We start from the raw sequence: 14,478 nt of genomic DNA on the forward strand, positions 1-14,478 counted from the left end.
AACCCCAAAAGGGAATAAGCGGTAGAAAATGGATGGATGGATGGCAAGTCTGAAAAAATGTCTAAGTCTAAGTACAAGAAAGAGAAAATGGCTAAATGGAAGACTCCAAAGTTAAAACGTGTCATGTTGTCATACCTTCTACTAAACAACGCAAACTTCTGCTTTTCAGCTCTTTCAAAACCCCGAAATGCCACACCAAGCCCTTCAAATCCCAACTCGAAATCAAGAGTCAGTCCGCAGCCACCAGGTGCACGACCAGCGTCAAAACTTCCTGTAAAAGGAGTTCTCCCAAGCCTGAGTTCCTCCTTGATGGGATGCAAAGAGAACAACAAGTCCACGTGCAAAGGTGGGTTTGACATATTAATAAACAGTCGTGGTCAAAAGTTTACATACACCTGTAAAGAACATTGTCATGGCTGCCTTGAGTTTCCAATCATTTCTACAACTCTTATTTTTTTGTGATAGAGTGATTGGAGCACATACTTGTAGGTCACAAAAAACATTCATAAAGTTTGGTTCTTTTATTCATTTATTATGTGTCTACTGAAAATGTGAGCAAATCAAAAGTATACACACAGCAATGTTAATATTTGCTTACATGTCCCTTGGCAAGTTTCAGTGCAATAAGGCGCTTTTGGTAGCCATCCACAAGCTTCTAAAATTGTTGGTTTTCTGACATGGACTTGTTTCTTCAGCATTGTCCACACGTTTAAGTTGGGACTTTGGGAAGGCCATTCCAAAACCTTAATTCTAGCCTGATTTAGCTATTCCTTTACCACTTCTGACGTGTGTTTGGCGTCATTGTCCTGTTGGAACGCCCAACTGCGCCCAAGACCCAGCAATATATTTGGACGTGAAAAGGTGAGGCTTTTAATCCCAGAAACACCAAACCTACCGTCAAGCATTGTGGTGGTAGTATTATGCTCTGTGCCTGTTTTGCTGCCAATGGAACTGGTGCTTTACAGAGAGTAAATGAACTAGACTGCACCAATTTTGTCAAGAGGAGTGGTCAAAAATTATTTCGGTAGCCATCCACAAGCTTCTGGTTGAATTTTAAGCAACTCCTCTTGACAAAATTGGTGCAGTTCAACTAAATTTGTTGGTTTTCTCACATGGACTTGTTTCTTCAGCATTGTCCACATTTTTAAGTCAGGACTTTGGGGAGGCCATTCTAAAACCTTAATTCTAGCCTGATTTAGCCATCCCTTTACCACTTTTGACGTGTTTGGGCTGTTTGGCCACAATACCCAGCAATATGGAGGAAAGGTGAGGCCTTTAATCTCAGGAACATCATCCCTACCGTCATGCATGGTGGTGGTAGTATTATGCACTTGGCCTTTTTTGCTGCCAATAGAACTGGTGCCTTACAGAGAATAAATGGGACAATAAAAAAGGAAGATTACCTCCTAATTCTTCAGGACAACCTAAAAACATCAGCCTGGAGGTTGGGTCTTGGGCGCTGTTAGGTTTTCCAACAGGACAACGACCACAAACACACGTCAAAAGTGGTAAAGGAATGGCTAAATCAGGCTAGAATTAAGTTTTTAGAATGGCCTTACCAAAGTCAATCAATCATCAATCAATGTTTATTTATATAGCCCTAAATCACAAATGTCTCAAAGGACTGTACAAACCATTTCGACTACGACATCCTGGGAAGAACCCACAAAAGGGCAAGGAAAATTCACACGCAGTGGGCAGGGAGAATTCACATCCAGTGGGACGCCAGTGACAATGCTGACTATGAGAAACCTTGGAGAGGACCTCAGAAGTGGGCAACCCCCCCCCTCTAGGGGACCGAAAGCAATGGATGTCGAGCGGGTCTAACATGATACTGTGAAAGTTCAATCCATAGTGGCTCCAACACAGCCGCGAAAGTTCAGTTCAAGCGGATCCAAGACAGCAGCGAGAGTCCCGTCCCCAGGAAACCATCTCAAGCGAGGCGGATCAGCAGCGTAGAGATGTTCCCAACCGATACAGGCGAGCGGTCCATCCTGGGTCCCGACGAGCTGGACAGCCAGTACTTCATCCATGGTCATCGGACCGGACCCCCTCCACAAGGGAGGGGGGGACATAGGAGAAAAAGAAAAGAAGCGGCAGATCAACTGGTCTAAAAAGGAGGTCTATTTAAAGGCTAGAGTATACAGATGAGTTTTAAGGTGAGACTTAAATGCTTCTACTGAGGTAGCATCTCGAACTGTTACCGGGAGGGCATTCCAGAGTACTGGAGCCCGAACGGAAAACGCATTATTTTTGGGCTTTAGGAATCACTAATAAGCCGGAATCTTTTGAATGCAGATTTCTTGCCGGGACATATGGTACAATACAATCGGCAAGATAGGATGGAGCTAGACCGTGTAGTATTTTATACGTAAGTAGTAAAACCTTAAAGTCACATCTTAAGTGCACAGGAAGCCAGTGCAGGTGAGCCAGTACAGGCGTAATGTGATCAAACTTTCTTGTTCTTGTCAAAAGTCTAGCAGCCGCGTTTTGTACCAACTGTAATCTTTTAATGCTAGACATGGGGGGACCCGAAAATAATACGTTACAGTAATCGAGACAAGACGTAACAAACGCATGGATAATGATCTCGGCGTCTTTAGTGGACAAAATGGAGCGAATTTTAGCGATATTACGGAGATGAAAGAAGGCCGTTTTAGTAACGCTTTTAATGTGGGACTCAAAGGAGACAGTTGGGTCGAAGATAATACCCAGATTTTTTACCGAGTCACCTTGTTTTATTATTTGGTTGTCAAATGTTAAAGTTGTATTATTAAATAGAGGTCGGTGTCTAGCAGGACCGATAATAAGCATTTCCGTTTTTTTGGCGTTGAGTTGCAAAAAATTAGCGGACATCCATTGTTTAATTTCATTAAGACACGCTTCCAACTGACTGCAGTCCGGCGTGTTGGTCAGCTTTAGGGGCATGTAGAGTTGGGTGTCATCAGCATAACAGTGAAAGCTAATACCGTATTTGCGTATGACGTCAGCCAGCGGCAGCATGTAGAGGCTGAAGAGTGCAGGGCCAAGGACCGAACCCTGGGGAACTCCACACGTTACCTTAACATAGTCCGAGGTCATACTGTTATGGGAGACGCACTGCACCCTGTCAGTAAGATAAGAGTTAAACCAAGACAGGGCTAAGTCTGACATACCAATTCGTGTTTTGATACGCTCTAATAAAATATTATGATCGACGGTATCGAAAGCAGCGCTAAGATCGAGGAGCAGCAACATAGCTGACGCATCAGAATCCATCGTTAGCAATAGATCATTAGTCATTTTTGCGAGGGCTGTCTCAGTAGAGTGATTTGCCCTGAAACCGGATTGAAAGGTTTCACATAGATTGTTAAACGCTAAGTGTTCATTTAGCTGCTCTGCAACAATTTTTTGGAGGATTTTCGAAATAAAGGGAAGGTGAGACACCGGTCGGTAGTTTACCATGAGGTCAGGATCGAGGTTAGGTCTTTTAAGGAGAGGATGAATAACCGCTTTTTTGAATGCTAGGGGAACAGTGCCCGAGGAAAGTGATAAGTTTGTAATATTTAGCACTGATGGACCTAATAATACAAAGAGCTCCTTGATAAGTTTCCCAGGAAGTGGGTCAAGTAAACATGTTGTTTGTTTTATTCCATTTACACGTTGTAACAATTCTTCTAATGTTATTTCATCAAAACGAGAGAAACTATTTTGGATATTTGCAGTATGCATGCGTTTTTAAGTTATTAAACTTTCACTCCATGCTTGATGGTGCACCTCAAGTTTAGTCGTGCGCCATTTGCGTTCTAGCTTTCTACATAATAATTTCTGAGCTCTAGTTTCTTCAGTAAACCATGGCGTATGCCTTTTTGGAGCCTTTTTTAACTTCAGGGGTGCTATACTATCAATGGTTTCGCGCAGGGCGTTGTTAAAGTTGTTAGTGAGGTTATCAATAGAGCCCACATACTTTGGGAATGGTGCCATTACCGAGGGCAGTAGACCAGCAGGAGTCGTTGTCGTGGCAGCATTAATGTTGCGGCTGCTATAGCAGTTATTATTATTATTATTATTAGCTTGCCGAACATGAGTCTGAACTTCGAATTTTATAAGGTAATGATCGGACATTACTTTAGTATACTGCCTTAAATGACAGTGTGTTCCAGTTCCTCCCCATATCCAGCATCTCCGCACAGCCATTGAAGAGGAGAGGCCACAATCAACAACCTGATGAACTCTATATAAATAAGATGTGCTGAGGAAAATGGTGGTCACACCAGATATTAACTGCTTTTCTGACCCGCAGATCTCTAATACAGCAAGACTGCACATATCAGAGTGGCCTTTTTATTGTGGGCAGCCTAAAGCACACCTGTGCAATAACCATGCTGTTTAATCAGCATCTTGATATGCCACACCTGTGAGGTGGGATGGATTATCTTGGCAAAGAAGAAATGCTCACTAACACAGATTTAGACTGGATTTGTGAACAATATATGAGAGGAATAGGTGTTGTGTGTTTATAGTTGGAAGTGCCATCCCTTTCCTACCTCATAGGGTTCAATACGATGTGGGTCCACCTTTTGCAGCTATTACAGCTTCAACTTTTCTGGGAAGGCTGTCCACAAGGTTGCTGAGTGTGTTTATAGGAATTTTCCACCGTTCTCCCAAAATCGCACTGGTGAGGTCACATGAGAAGACCTGGTGCTCAGTCTCCGTTCTAATTCATGCCAAAGGTGTTCTAGCGGGTTCAGGTCAGGACTCTGTGCAGGCCAGTCAAGTTCATCCACACCAGACTCTGTCATCCTTGTCTTTATGGACCTTGCCTTGTGCATTGGTGCACAGTCATGTTGGAAGACGAAGCGGCCCGCTCCAAATTGTTCCCACTAGGCTGGGAGCATGGAATTGTACTAAATGTTTTGGTATCCTGGAGCATTCTAAGTGCTCTATCGGGTTTAGGTCAGGACTCTGTGCAGGCTAGTCAAGTTCATTAGATCTTTGAGTTCAAGTCATGAAATATGGTAGCGAAAACAAATATTTTTGTTCAATATATATACTGTAATGGATGTCTTTCACTTACTGCTCTGTGCATATTTTTCTTGTGCATGCGTGTGTTGGAGAGCAATAGCTAACATGGGATATAGAAAACCCTAGTGATGGGTAAATGATGCGTCAGTGAGTGTTAGGCACACTCACTACCTGCACTGACACTACTGTGTCACATTGGTGTCACACCAAATTATTTTGTAAAGAAAATACTGACGCAGGTTGACCACAATCCTTGAAAATTGCCGCAACTGTACCAGGACTGAGACATGCTAGAATTCAAACCATGTATACTTTCTTAAAAACAATACAGCGCATTTGACGTCATCCTCCTTTTACTACCTTTTTCATCACAGCGTTTGAACAATCCTCGTGTTTTTTTCCCCCCAGCTTCTCTGACATCCACATGTAGCCCGGTTTCAACAGAGGAGAGGCCCGGCAGATGCAGTGCTCCTGCGACCAGCAGCCTGTCTGGGCCTACTTCCTGTAACACTGGCATCAACTTGAACAACATTGCTGCCTCAAAGGCCCCTGCGTTGAGAAACCGGGCACTGTCAACGCAATCGAAAACAGCTTCAGGTACACTTACTTGTTCATCAACATTCTTCAGCATTTGACCATTACCCTCTGAATTGTTTTTGCTGGCATGTCCCTAAATAAAATCCACCTTAGGGCCCCGATTTTGCCAGGGGCGTGGCCCCTTACAACGTGACCCTTATTTCTACAAACCCCGTTTCCATATGAGTGGGAAATTGTGTTAGATATAAATATAAACGAAATACAATGATTTGCAAATCCGTTTCAACCCATATTCAATTGAATGCACTACAAAGACAAGATATTTGATGTTCAAACTCATAAACTTTTTTTTTTTCAAATAATAATTAACTTAGAATTTCATGGCTGCAACATGTGCCAAAGTAGTTGGGAAAGGGCATGTTCACCCCTGGGTTACATCACCTTTTCTTTTAACAACACTCAATAAACGTTTGGGAAGTGACGAAACTAATTGTTGAAGCTTTGAAAGTGGAATTCTTTCCCATTCTTGTTTTATGTAGAGCTTCAGTCGTTCAACAGTCCGTGGTCACCGCTGTCGTAATTTACGTTTCATAATGCGCCACACATTTTCAATGGGAGACAGGTCTGGACTGCCGGCGGGCCAGGAAAGTACCCGCGCTCTTTTTTACAAAGCCACGCTGTTGTAACACATGCTGAATGTGGCTTGGCATTGAAATAAGCAGGGGCGTCCATGAAAAAGACGGCGCTTAGAAGGCAGCTTATGTTGTTCCAAAACCTGTATGTACCGTTCAGCATTAATGGTGCCTTCACAGTTGTGTAAGTTACGCATGCCTTGGGCACTAATGCACCACCCTAACATCACAACTGTTATGAACTTTGTGTCGATAACAGTCTGGATGGTTCGCTTCCCCCTTGGTCCGGATGACACGATGTTGAATATTTCCAAAAACAATTTCAAATGTGGACTTGTCAGACCACATAACACTTTTCCACTTTGCATCAGTCCATCTTAGATGATCTCGGGCCCAGAAAAGCCGGCGGCGTTTCTGGATGTTGTTGATAAACGGCTTTCGCTCTGCATAGTAGAGCTTTATAGATGTAGCGACGAACTGTATTTAGTGACAGTGGTTTTCTGAAGTGTTCCTGAGCCCATGTGGTGATATCCTTTAGAGATTGATGTCGGTTTTTGATACAGTGCCGTCTAAGGGATCAAAGGTCACGGTCATTCAATGTTGGTGTCCGGCCATGCTGCTTACGTGGCGTGATTTCTCCAGAGTCTATGAACCTTTTGATGATATTATGGACCGTAGATGTTGAAATCCCTAAAGTTCTTGCAATTGCACTTTGAGAAACGTTTTTCTTGAATTGAACTGTTTGATTATTTGCTCATGCAGTTGTGGACAAAGGGGTGTACCTCGCCCCATCCTTTCTTGTGAAAGAAAGCATTTTTTGGGAAGCTGTTTTTATACCCAATCATGGCACCCACCTGTTCCCAATTAGCTTGCACACCTGTGGGATGTTCCAAATAAGTATTTGATGAGCATTCCTCAACTTCATCAGTATTTATTGCCACCTTTCCCAACTTCTTTGTCACATGATGTTGGCATCAAATTATAACGTTTATGATTATTTGCAACAAAAAAAACGTTTGAACATCAAATATGTTGTCTTTGTTGCATATTCAACTGATAATGGGTTGAAAATGATTTGCAAATCATTGTATTCCGTTTATATTTACATCTAACATATTTTCCCAACTCATATGGAAACGGGATTTGTATATATTTTCTGACCATCTGTCTCTTCATTTCTGTTTGTTTTCTTGTTTTTGTATTCACTTCCTGTCCGTGCTCTTGTTTTGTTTCCATTTCCTGTCTCCTGTTTTTTCCCCCCCTCACCTGCGGTTGATTGGCAGCCGGTGTGGACCGGCTGCCAATCAGCATGTTCCTATTTACTCCTCAGTGCTCGAGAATCGATTTATGTTTTAAGTTAATCAAAACTCATTTTACCTGCTCCCCGTTCTCCAGGTTCCTGAAGCTTGGGATCACTAAAGCTGCAGCCATGCAAGTTCCTAACATATTTAAGAGTAAACATGCAGTATAAACAACTTTGCAGAGGCACCGTGAAGACATTGGACCTGATTTAGGGACGGCGTGGCGCAGTGGGAGAGTGGCCGTGCGCAACCCGAGGGTCACTGGTTCAAAATCCCACCTAGTACCAACCTCGTCACGTCCGTTGTGTCCTGAGCAAGACACTTCACCCTTGCTCCTGATGGGTGCTGGTTGGCGCCTTGCATGGCAGCTCCCTCCATCAGTGTGTGAATGTGTGTGTGAATGGGTAAATGTGGAAGTAGTGTCAAAGCGCTTTGAGTACCTTGAAGGTAGAAAAGCGCTATACAAGTACAACCCATTTATCATCTATTTTACTAAAGGTTTGCGTGTACTAAAACACGTGCAAACCTGATAGGACATGCAAAACTGACCTACTAAAAGTGGATTGCACTATATTGCCCAAAGTATTTGGCCACTTGCCTTTACTCACATATGAACTTGAAGTGCCGTCCCATGGAATTGTCCAAAAATGTTTTGGTATCCTGGAGCATTCAAAGTTCCTTTCACTGGAACTTGACTCCTGAAAAACAACCCCACACCATAATTCCTCCTCCACCAGATTTCTCACTCTGCACAAGGCAGTTGGAAATGTAGCGTTCTCCTGGCAACCGCCAAACCCAGACTCGTCCATCACATTACCAGATGGAAAATAATTGATTCATCACTCCAGAGAAGGCGTCTCCACTGCTCTAGAGTCCAGTGGCGACATTCTTTACACCACTGCATCCCACGCTTTGCATTGGACTTGGTGATGTATGGCTTAGATGCAGCTGATCGGCCATGGAAACCCATTCCAAGAATCTCTCTGCGTACTGTACGTGGGCTCATTGGAAGGTCGCATGAAGTTTGGAGCTCTGTAGCAACTGACTGTGCAGAAAGTCTTTGCACTATGCGCTTCTGTCAGTTTACGTGGCCTACCATGTGGTGGCTGAGTTACTGTTGTTCCCAAACTCTTCACTTTTCTTATGATAAAGTTGGCATTGGAATATATAGGAGCGAGGAAATTTCACGACTGGATTTGTTGCACAGGTGGCAATCCTATGACAGTTCCAAGCTGGAAATCACTGAGAGCGGCCCATTCTTTCACAATCTGCCTAAGTGCTTGATTTTATAGGACACCTGATTTTCATCATTTGGATGGGTGGCCAAATACTTTTGGCAATATTGTATATATGCTCATCATCACAATGGCCAAAATGGGAGACGATTCAAATATGATTATTTAACACACTTAACGTGATTTAAAAACACCTTTTTGCGAGCACTATTTTACATTTTATTTAGCACCTGTGAGAAGGACGTGCAAACTGACAGTTCCACACACAGCTGCAGGATCATTGCTCAGACAGATAATGGACAGACAGAAATCCTCCGTCCTACGTGTGTGTCAACATTTGGACGGTCAGAAATTAAAAGTATTAGATGCATCGTGTAACGACCTACATTATTTCATAACTATATAGCTGCTAGAAGACTTCAATGGCAGATTAAAACAAATTCAGTGACAGCCAGAGTTCCGATCTAATGAAGTTGGCACGTTGTGTAATTTGTAAATAAAAATAGAATACAATGATTTGCATTTCAGCATTAATGGTACCTTCACAGATATGTAAGTTACCCATGCCTTGGGTACTAATGCACCCCAAAACCATCGCAGATGCTGGCTTTTGAACTTTGCGCCAAGAACAATCCGAATGGTTCTTTTCCTCTTTGGTCCGGAGGACCCGACGTCCACAGTTTCCAAAAAAACAATTTGAAATGTGGACTCGTCAGACCACAGAACACTTTCTACTTTGCATCAGTCAGTCTTAGGTGAGCTCGGGCCCAGGGAAGCCAGCAGCGTTTCTGGGTCTTGTTGATAAATGGCTTTCGCCTTGCATAGTAGAGTTTTAACATGCACTAACAGATGTAGCGACAAACTGTAGTTACTGACAGGGGTTTTCTGAAGTGTTCCTGAGCCCATGTGGTGATATCCTTTACACTCTGATGTCACGTGCAGTGATTTCTCCAGATTCTCTGAACCCTTAGATGATATTACGGACCGTAGATGGTGAAATCAAGTTGTTCTTAAACATTTTGCTCACGCCTTTGTTCATAAAGTGGTGACCCTTGCCCTGCCCTTGTTTGTGAATGACTGAGCATTTCATGGAAGCTGCTTTTATACCCAATGATGGCACCCACCTATCTCCAATTAACCTGTTCACCCGTGGTATGTGTTTGACAGGCATTCCTCAGCTTTCTCAGTCTTTTTTGCCACTTGTGCCAGCTTTTTTAAACATGTTGCAGGCATTTAATTCCAAATTTTCCAGTTTGAACATTAAATACTTTGTCTTTGCAGCCTATTCAATTGAATATAGGTTGAAACTGATTTGCAAATCATTTGTATTCTGTTTTTATTTACCATTTACACGTGACAACTTGTCAAGGCGTGGACTGTGGTCTGGTTTGTTTTCCCGAGGTGCAAAGCGACTGGATTGGACAACGGTCGAAGGTACGAACATGATTAAATCTTAACTCAAAACAGGAACAAACAAAATGCCCTAACAAGGACGTACAAAAACTTGGCTGTGAAAACAAAATGTGCACTAAGGCAAAACTATGAACATAAAACAAAAATGTGCACTATGGCATAAATAACAGAAAAACTTGCGTGGCAAGGAAAAGAGCAGCATGAACTTTGACTTGGACAGAGTGACAAGAGTGCAGAGCATGAATGTGATGTCGCCAGGCAGACCACCAGAAAATAACAGGCTTAAATAGTGATGTGGTGATTTAAAACAGGTGCGTGAGTTCAAATAAATCAGGTGCGTGAGTCGTGAGGACAGGTGAACTGATTGGTAGTCATGGTGACAAAACAGGGAGTGAAAAACCAGGAACTAAAAAAAAGAGTCCAAAAACCAAACAGAACATAGCCAAACAAGACATGATCAAAAAGACATGACACAACTTCACTGGTTTTGGGTTTTGTCAAACATTTCTGCTTGGATTAGAAAATAGTTTTAAATGAACACTACCGGTACTGTAGAATAGAGTCACCAGGAGTAAGACACCACTATATATATACAAAAAAATACGAAAACATGAATTGCTTTGAAGTTTGACATCTTCGATGTTCTCCCTGTAGGTGTGAAGATCCCCTCAGTCAACAATTACAACGGGACTAAGGCAGTAACGTCCAACGGAACGACAGAAAAGATTCCTTCCACTGTCCGCCAGGAGCTGACAAAGCAGACATCCAGTCCTTTGCAAAGAAGTGGCTCTGCAAGACTCGGCCGAATTCACGGGACAGGTAACACAGTCTTCTCCTGCTGTGCTGGGAATTGTAGAAACAGAAGTTTCCTATGACTTTTTGTCTCTTTACATTGGTATCATCAGTAATGTTGAGGAATACGTTAATCAAGTTGAACTGTTTGCACGGGATATATTTTTGTGTTAATAATGCGAAAAAAAGTCTTGGTGGTATTAGATTTTATTCTCCAACACGCAGCCTTGCAGATGTCAGGTGGCAGTCTCAAGCTTGGCTAAATGGGAGGATTGCATCAGGAGGGGCATTGGTGTAAATCAGGCGTCTCAAACATGCGGCCTGCGGGCCAATTGAGGCCTGCGAGACGTTATTTTGCGCCCGCACCTTAATATGAAAATTTAATGTTGGTGTGGCCCGCAGGTTTTATATGAATGGCGCTTTACAGAGTCATACTTGTATAACCTCGATTTTTCCGGGAGACTCCCAACTTACAGCACCCCTCCAGGGGTAATCATTCTCCCCAATCTCACCCAATTAACAATATTAAGGGTGCACCGTGGAGGCACTGCCTTTAGCGTCCTTTGCAACCTGTACAAACAGCGTGCCAGCCCAGCCACATGTTGTATTTGGCTTCTGTAATCGCGGTGAGGGCTACATTATACACCCCTGCACCCCCTAACCCCGCCCCATATGGTAGCCCGGAAGAGTTAGGGCTGCATTGGATTCTGGGTATTTGTTCTGTTGTGTTTATGGTGTGTTACGGTGCGGATGTTCTCCCAAAATGTGCTTGTCATTCTTGTTTGGTGTGGGTTCACAGTGTGGCGCATATTTGTAACAATGTTAAAGTTGTTTATATGGACACCCTCAGTGTGACCTGTATGACTGTTGACTAAGTATGTCTTACAGTCACTTCCGTAGGTCTGCAAAGGCATCATACAATAAGTGACTAGGTTGGCACAATGTTTGTATGGTGGAAAAGCCGACGAGACGGCAGTTTGTAGAGGACGCTAAAAGCCGTGTCATTACGGCAGGCCCTTAATATTGTTGTCCGGGTAAAAACTGGGAGAATGATTGCCCCGGATGATTGTCGGGAGGGACACCGATATCCGGGTGTTTCCCGGGAAGATCGTGAGAGTTGGCAAGTATGTTGCTAGGGCTCTAAAGCCATTCAAAGAAGGTGAATTCCTTAAAAAGTGCATGTTAGATTTTTTATGAAACCTTTTCTTGCAGCCTAGCCTCACCCAGTTTCTGTATCCAGTGGCCCCCAGGTAAATTGACTTTGAGACCCCTGGTGTAAATGTTATGCCAAATCAACATGCAATTGATTCGCTGTGGTGACCCCTGGTGGTAAAACGTGTTCAAACTGCCAGACCTTCGTTTTATGGGAAATTATTTTGATATTTTGTTTTCTCTGCTACATCTGTTAAGGTTTTTAGAAAACCATAATTCTAAGATTTTTTCACACTTTATACAAACTCAGACTTGGACTTAGACTTCCTTTTATTGTTATTCAAATACAATTTTACAGTACAAATGAGAACAACATTTTGTTGCGTTAGCTCAATGTAGCGCAGGATAAAAGAGCAATAAAGTGCAGATATAAATAAATTAATTACTGTACAGATAAATATATTGCACTTTTGCAATGTATTTATGGATGTGTCACAACGTGGATTTCACAGCTAACTGCGAGGTTTGTTCTCCCGGGATGCAAACGGAGTATTCCGGACAAGGCTTGCAGGTAGGAACATATTTAATAATCTTCACTCAAAAAAGGTACAAAAACAAAAAACAAGGCTGATCGCACTTGGAGTTAAAGAAAATACTTAGCATAGACTATGGACATAGAGAACTAATAAAACTGTGGCACGAAACAAACACGACTTACGTAGTCCAGGCATGAGACAAACAAAACTTACAGACACACGGCATAAAGCAAACAACTAGCATAAACTATGGTGTAGCAAGAAACAAACAACATGAACTATGGTTTTGCATGAAACAAGCATGAAACTGTGGCATGAAACAACTAATGATACCAGACTGAGCGTGGGGAGCAAGGTGACTAAATAGCTCTCTGATTAGTGGATGACTGCAGCTGAGCGTGGTACCACTAACCAGAGGCAGGTGAAAATAATAAGTTGCTATGGCAACTAAACAAAACTCAGGTGTCACACAGGAACTAAAAGAGTCCAAAACTAACAGAACATAACAAAAACAGGACAGTACCTCCTCCTCAAGGACACATTCCAGATGTCCAAAAAAACAAAACAACGCAAGATCAAGAGTCATGGGAGGGTGGAGGGGGGGCTTGGCGGTGGGTCGCCAGACCAAGTGTCCCCGCAACTAGCAAGGGAGAGTCAGGTAGGTGGTGGCTACGTGTTGAACGCCGCTGCATTTGGCAAGGAGGGCAAACCGGGAATGGCCACATGCGTGGTCGACGGGGAGGTGGGTGCACTTGGCGTGGCGGACGACCAGGGAACGGCCACATCCGTGGCCGACGGGGAGGTGGCCGCGTCGTCGTGGGCAGGCGTTTCGGAAGCAGGGCGTGTAGTCGGCGTGGCAGGCATGGAGGCAGCGCGCGTGGCAGGCGTGGAAGCAGTGCGCGTAGTCGGCAAGGCAGGCGTGGAAGCAGCTGACGGTGCTTGGTGTGGAGCAGCGACTGGTGACTGCCGTGGAGCAATATTGTTGTCCGGGTGGAAATCGGGAGAAATTCAGGAGAATGGTTGCCCCGGTAGATTTTCGGGAGGGGCACTGAAATTTGGGAGTCTCCTGGGAAAATCAGAAGGGTGGCAACCTAATCCTGCAGCCACCAAACAGGATCCCCTCAACGCCTTAACTTCGCCTAGAAATTCCGTCCTTAAAAGTTAGGAACAGAATCGGTGACAAAGGGCAGCCTTGGCGGAGTCCAACCCTCACTGGAAACTCGTCCGGCGATGCGGACCAAGCTCTGACACTGATCATACAGGGAGCGGAACGCCACAATCAGACAGTCTAATACCCCATACTCTCTGAGCACTCCCCACAGGACTTCCCAATGCCTTCTCCAAGTCCACAAAGCACATGTAGACTGGTCGGGCAAACTCCCATGCACCCTCAAGGACCCTGCCGAGAGTATAGAGCTGGTCCACAGTTCCACGACCAGGGCGAAAACCACACCGTTGCTCCTGAATCCGAGGTTCTACTATCCGACTATAGCATAAGATGTGTGTGAGAATATATACACAATTACTCTAACAGAAGTAAGGACGATAATGATATGGGCAGCTGGCATTGCATTGCAGCAGGCCCATAATAAACAGTGGAGCTCCTATTAACACCTTTTTATTAAACAAGCCTTTTTTTCCCAATGCCTCTCTTTCATCACATTTAACCTTGAAAAAAAAATATTGACAGGGTAAATAGATTCACGCTGACAAGAGGATTGAGAGAATGATGGAGAGAGAAAGAGAGAGAGGCGGGCCTTAGGTGGGGGGTTTGAATAAATGAAGAGATTATTAGACTGCCACTCCCCTCCCCCTTCTCTCTATGCAGCGTCTCTTCCTTGTCCATTTCCACCCCCGATAAAAACACATCTTGCAC

General features: G+C 43.7%; 1 protein-coding gene across 3 annotated transcripts in view; it reads left to right on the forward strand.

Moving 5' to 3' along the window:
- The window catches only part of mtus1b (microtubule associated tumor suppressor 1b), a 128,135-nt gene that overhangs the window by 47,233 nt on the left and 66,424 nt on the right, over nt 1-14,478 (forward strand). For all 3 annotated transcript variants that reach the window (XM_061907294.1, XM_061907287.1, XM_061907300.1), the window contains 3 exons: nt 170-346; nt 5,413-5,601; nt 10,777-10,941. In XM_061907294.1, the coding sequence (XP_061763278.1) occupies nt 170-346; nt 5,413-5,601; nt 10,777-10,941 (531 nt within the window). The remainder of the gene's footprint in view (nt 1-169; nt 347-5,412; nt 5,602-10,776; nt 10,942-14,478) is intronic.

The sequence above is a fragment of the Nerophis ophidion genome, linkage group LG01 (genome assembly GCF_033978795.1).
Source record: "Nerophis ophidion isolate RoL-2023_Sa linkage group LG01, RoL_Noph_v1.0, whole genome shotgun sequence".
NCBI lineage: Eukaryota > Metazoa > Chordata > Actinopteri > Syngnathiformes > Syngnathidae > Nerophis > Nerophis ophidion.